We start from the raw sequence: 6,003 nt of genomic DNA, 5'->3' as shown, positions 1-6,003 counted from the left end.
TTTTCACGGGAAATATTAGGTCCACGTGCCATTAACAGAGGCACTGAGATAAAGTTGTACATAATTCTTTTACATGGGTCCCCCACCTTGTCGACTTTTCCTTTCACTTTTTTTTTGGGGTAATAACTTAATTTAAATTGTAAAGGTTCTGGTTGCAAGTATCTTCTAAGAGTAGTCTCCACGTCCACCGTGGAATAACAGAATTAGTTCTTTCTACGCAGGGGGAAGAAGCAAACTAACAATCCATTCTTTCAATAGGGGAAATGATCTGATTCCATTAACAAGAAAGAAAGAATGCTCTTTCTTCGTCAACTTCCTGAAAAAGGGAGGGAGAGAGAGAGAGAGATTTTATTCTGCTGAAAGTTGAAATTACATTATCAAATGGTGATCCCATTATACTCAAACTGATTCACAGAACACCAGTGGTTTCAGTTAATTAATTCCTCAACTCAAAGCACCATGAAATCAAAATAATAAGAAAACCAGTACATGTTATTATGTAAACAGCTGATCAAGAGCCAGGAACGAGTGAATTCCTAGCAGCACATGGGGCAGATGATCAATCCATTCTCGTTGCATTCTGGGCAGCGGTTGGGCCATCCATCATCAGTCCCTTCATCGGGAGTGTCACTGACTTTGCAACTTCCATTGCAGTCAAAGCACAGCACGAAGCGTATCCCTGCGCAGCCGTCGCATGGGCCACCGGAGCGATCGGCCGGGACTCCTTGCAAGAGCGGCAGGAGCTTCCCTTGCTCGTGCAAGCTCACCACCTCGTCGGCTCCTCCGATGTATCTTCCCCTTATGAACAGCTTTGGAGGAACCACTCTGCCGCCCATGATCCTCCACAGTTCCTCCCTGAACCCCATGTGCATTGACACATCTCTCTCGTAGAACAGAATTCGAAAGCTGCCCAACAGAAACCTTATGCTTCTGCAGTCCTCGAACGTTTTCCTTATCCCCCGAAGGCTTGTTGTATAGAGAATCACAGAGTCTCTTCCCCCTGGTGGGCACCTCTCCTGGAATTCTGACAGAGTATCGTGTTCTATCCGGGGAAGTTTACAAGGTGGTTCCTCTTCTTTCTCTATGCCCATTTGTTCAATTCTGGCTTTTCTCTCTGTCTCTCTTGGTCTCATGTGGCCTATCATCACTGCCTGCTGGAAGGTCGCCAGCAGATTTGGATCAAATAGGCTCCCGGAATTCAAGTCCGGCTGCCGGATATTACACGTGTCGGACCCTGACGAGTGGGGATTCCCTGAGTTATCCTTCGCTGGTGTTGGGTCAGGCAGCCGGAAGGACGACACATCGAGCTCTGACAATGGACCACTCCGAAGATTATAGCTTCCAGACTCTGTAAAGATGGAAACCTCTGAGTTTTCCTTGGCGGGTAATGGGTCCTTGGCCTTTATGGGGGGCCCGATGTTCTCCTTGTTCCCAGAGTCGTCACTGCCGAGCTCTATTTCTTCAATGTCCTCGTCTTCCACGTCTCTCGTCAGTTCTTCACCGTCCATGATTTCAGTCTGCAACATGGGGAGATTGCCATGACTACTGATCTTCTGATCTTGCTCTTGCGAAACTGGTGGACTCTGAAATACCCAGTTGGTGGAATCGTGCGGCAAGGGATCTAAGAACCCATCTGATGCATTCGCCTGCAGAACGAGGCCTGGTTTGGTGAAACTGATGGGTCGCATGGATTTCAGTTTCTTCAGAAATCTTCCCTTCATACCCTTCATCCCTCCCTCCTCTCCTTCTGAACTGCCAGAGTCAAATCATGCTACAATTGATAAAAGAAAGGAGAAATCTGAGAAGGGTAGATTGGATGAAGACATGGAAGCGTGTTTCAGTGATCAGAAAGAGATTCCAAGAGTTCAGAGACTTCCTTTCTTCCCTTGGTCTTGCAGAGAGAAAGAGGGTGTGTTGTGGACTCAACGGCTAAAAAGCTGCATTGCATTTTGAAAATTTTAAATGAAAACAGCATCCAAAAGCAGGAAAAAGAGAGACAGAGTGGGCAATGGTCATTATTCACTTCTACGGATCCCTGACTGAATTGAGTGGGTTGGAACAAAGTAGCTTTCTTCTCTTCTCTTTACAGATAGGTCGTCCTCATCAGTCATCCCTACCCCAAACATTTTTAGAGGCAACAGCCCTAGTTACTAGTTGAACGGGCTGGTCCCTTGACTCCCTGAAACTTACCACTGTCACACATTTGGTGATCAGACCCACCATCAAATTCAAAGGGTCCCAATATGGAGATTACTTTGGATTGAAAAAACAGCTTATGATATGATCTGAATGTGAGCTTTTGATGCAAATTAATATTATTTGGGCAGTGGAAATAGCTCCAGGAATGATTCATCAATCAGAGGGTTGGGAAGCTCTCTTATGTGGGACCCATCAAATTGTGGGTCCTGATCTTCTCAACATTGAACACTTTGTTTTTGATAGATTTCTCAACACTGAGAACATGTAGTAATTAGCTATGAGTGCCATCTCCTGCTGTGATATGGAAGACTCTAAAGCTGCTTGCCACCTCCCCTCCTGTTGTATTTTGTTTGGTCCAAATTGCAAGCACTAATCTCTTTATTCTCTTGTTTTTCCTTTTCAAATATTTGGGTTGAGAAAGGGTACAAAACAGTTGATATGGGGCCCTCTTTCCTTTGTATGTTGTATTTAGTGCCTACGCCCATTGAAATCCAAATGTTGAACTCTAACCTTTTAGCTTTACTTGGGGATATTCCATTTCTTTTTTTATCTTTATTTTACTTTGCAGTTAAAATTTCATTAATAGGTAGAAATGGGATAAAACGTGCTTATGTTCAATTACTTACCTAGTTTAGTGTCTAATGAAATGGTCCGGTCCGGTCTGGTTTGAAAAAAAGATATTAGATCAAATAAAAAATTTACAGTCTAAGAAATTATTAGATTAGACCAAACCGTTTTAATATAAAAACCAGATCAGAAAACAGCCTAATCCAGTTTCAAATATGTTTTGGGACATTCTATTTAGGGATGCAGATGGATTGGATTGGATTACGATCAGGGTATATCCCAATCTGGTATGATCCGAACGGATAGATATGGATTGGAATTCAAATCCAATAGGAAAGTCAGATATTTGGATTTGATCTGATTCGATTTATTAAAAAAAATTAATAAATTATTAAAGAAAAATAAAATATATCAATTTAAATAAAAAAAAACAAAAATGTAAGTATTTTTTAATTATTTTCATCACATATATATATATATATTTATAAAATAATAAATAATATAACAAATTTACAAAAATACAATATAAATAATATATTTATAAATAAATATATAGCATATATTGGATCGGATAGGGAAGGGTGAGGGGATCCGAATCTGATCCGAAGATCCGAACTAGGGTGATCTGAATTCGACCAAACAGGTTTCACCCTTAATTCTATTGGGTATGACTTAATTAAAAAGCCCAAATAACAAATGTACTTGCATAAATAACAAATATAATTCAAATATCAAATTGAACTGTTAATACTTATTATTGTCATATAATTATATCCACAATTTACACTTGGATGTGTTTTCCCTTCTCTTTTTGGTTGGAGAATATGCTTGTTTAATTGTTTTGTTTGGTTAGGTGTTTAATGATTAATTGGGTTTAAAATCTTATTAGATTTAATTGATCTTATATAGTAAAGAGTTATGTAATATGTTTAAATGTTAAATGAATACTTGTATATTTGGTTTACAGTTTGTTCTGGTTTTCAAATTCAGGAAATCTGACTGAAACCATAAACTTAAATTTTAAAATTTTCCAGACCAGACCAGACCAGACTACCAATTTTAGTTTGGTTCAGTTCAATTTGACAATGAGCACCCTGACTAATGGCATACAACGCATGGCCATCCCTGCTTGAAAAACTGAAGGCAACTCTGGAGAGAAAGAGATCACTTATTATTCTTTCAGTTAAGACTTAATAGAGCAAAATATTGATTAGGGCTTTAGAGTTTCAATATAAAATGAAAATTCAATACTATTAGACTAACAAAATTAAATGGGCATTATTCATTCTTTCTTTTTTTTCTTCTAAGAAATTGCTCATGTTCACTCAACAACCCTCTGAATATCAGAGAGAAAGAGAGAGAGTTTATGAATGAGGCTTACATAAGGAGCAAGAGATGGGCTTTTCCTGTTTTATGATGTAATGTAGCACATGTGCAAGACAAGACAGCGAGCTAGGCGTTTGGATCCTCGTTGTGGGCCATATTGTGAATAATGATGTGTTTTTGTTGGCCCCACCCCAGTTCGTATTGTAATTTTGGGTCGTTTAGATATCTTGTCTGGTAGCAGGATAACAGCTAATCCATTGCCATAATAACAAGGAAAAGACCCCCAAACAATTTCACCTGTTTCTGTTTCTGCCATTAAGGCTGATCCTAACAGTTGATTGGATGGGGCGCATCTCTTTAATTGGCTATTATGTGTTCAATTCTATACATTTAACATCAGACCTACAGTTCATCTTGTTTGAAAATTTGGAACTTTTACCTCTAAAAGTGGAGTTGGGATATGTTGAAAACAAAAAATTGTTCCAATACATTTCAACATGATCTGTGTTTACACATCACATACATGATGATGAGTTGCAGTCTCATAGTGAAATGTGCTCATGTAGGAAGTGTGTTGGGATAGTTTTTGTTGTGAGCAGATCCCATTGTAAATTTAACAAGGTCATCGCCATGAACATCATCTATTCTAAGCCTCCTCTCAACTACATGAGATCGGCTACATGAGTCTAATATTTACATTTTGTTATCTTCCATAACATGTTTATTGTTAAAATTTGAGCCCTTAAATCATTTCTTACTATTTCAATCTATATTCTATGTAGGGTCTTGTAAGTATATATATACATATATATATTTAACTTTATTTGCTGTGTAAATAAATAGAGGGCAGGAAGAGCAAAGTGAGGACTCCTTTTTCAGGCCCAAAATAAATTGTCATGTACAAGGTAGGTCATTTAGGGTATCCTAACCTAATGACTCAATTAAAACCCCATTTGATAATAATAGTGAAAATGGTTTTATAACTGGATCAAGTAGGAAGGTTCCCTAAGACTGTGTTTGGTTTGAAGGAAAAAATAGGGAAATCTATACAAGATTTGTAAAGGTTTTCTTACCTTTCCTTTTCTTTCCCTACCTTTTCTTTCAAACCAAACAGCCTAAATGAACCGTTTTTGGTGGTATGATTAGGATGCACATAAATACAATATGATAGCTCATGTAGATGCCACATTTGCATCAAATGAATCTCTTTTGGTAGAACATCAAATGAATCTTGGATCACTTAAAAAACTTGTTTCTCCAGTGGTTGAGCGGTTGTTTAGTTGACCTCCAAAACCTCTCTTTGCTTTTTGATAATTGCTCCAAAATTTTCGTTGGGAGCATTTGATGGTCTCATATACTTCTTCATATGCTCAGTTTGGAAAGAGTACAAATACAAATATGTCTAGTGCAAAATATTATATTTTGTGTGTATTTATACTGCATGTATTTGTATTTGTTGTATTTTTTTTCAAATACAAATATGTAGAAATGAAAATCTTGTATTTGCCATACATATTGGTATTTGTACAAATGATTTGAGTGTAAATTCAGACTTATTTTTGATTCAAAATTTTGCCTATCTTGTTTTGATTGCAATACAAATGAAATAAATTAAGACATGGAACGGAATAAAGTAAAACCCAAAACAAAATTAAATGAGAATGTGCATTTTTTTTTCATTTACACTCCCATGCAATTTGTACTAGTGCAAATAAAGCTGCGCTGCAATTAAACACAACCTTAATTGCAAATGCAATTAAATAGTAAAAAGATAAAATACAAAATAAATGCAAGAAACACAAGATTTATGAGGTTTAAAAAGCCATTTTTGTGTATGGATAGAGAGGAAATAAAATCAATGCATTAAAAATGCAAGAGACTATGAAGATGATACAAATTAAATTAAGAAGC

General features: G+C 37.3%; 1 protein-coding gene across 1 annotated transcript; it reads right to left on the bottom strand.

Moving 5' to 3' along the window:
- Positions 1-346: 346 nt before the first annotated feature.
- LOC148847657 (uncharacterized) lies at positions 347-2,327 on the bottom strand. Its single transcript, XM_088948318.1, has one exon. The coding sequence runs from the start codon at positions 1,728-1,730 to the stop codon at positions 537-539; it is 1,194 nt and encodes a 397-aa protein (XP_088804444.1). The 5' UTR covers positions 1,731-2,327; the 3' UTR covers positions 347-536.
- Positions 2,328-6,003: the final 3,676 nt, after the last annotated feature.

The sequence above is a fragment of the Nelumbo lutea genome, chromosome 6 (genome assembly GCF_056320005.1).
Source record: "Nelumbo lutea isolate HS-2025 chromosome 6, American lotus-T2T, whole genome shotgun sequence".
NCBI lineage: Eukaryota > Viridiplantae > Streptophyta > Magnoliopsida > Proteales > Nelumbonaceae > Nelumbo > Nelumbo lutea.
The sequence above is the reverse complement of the archived record's forward strand: the minus strand, read 5'-3'. Positions and strand labels throughout refer to the sequence as shown.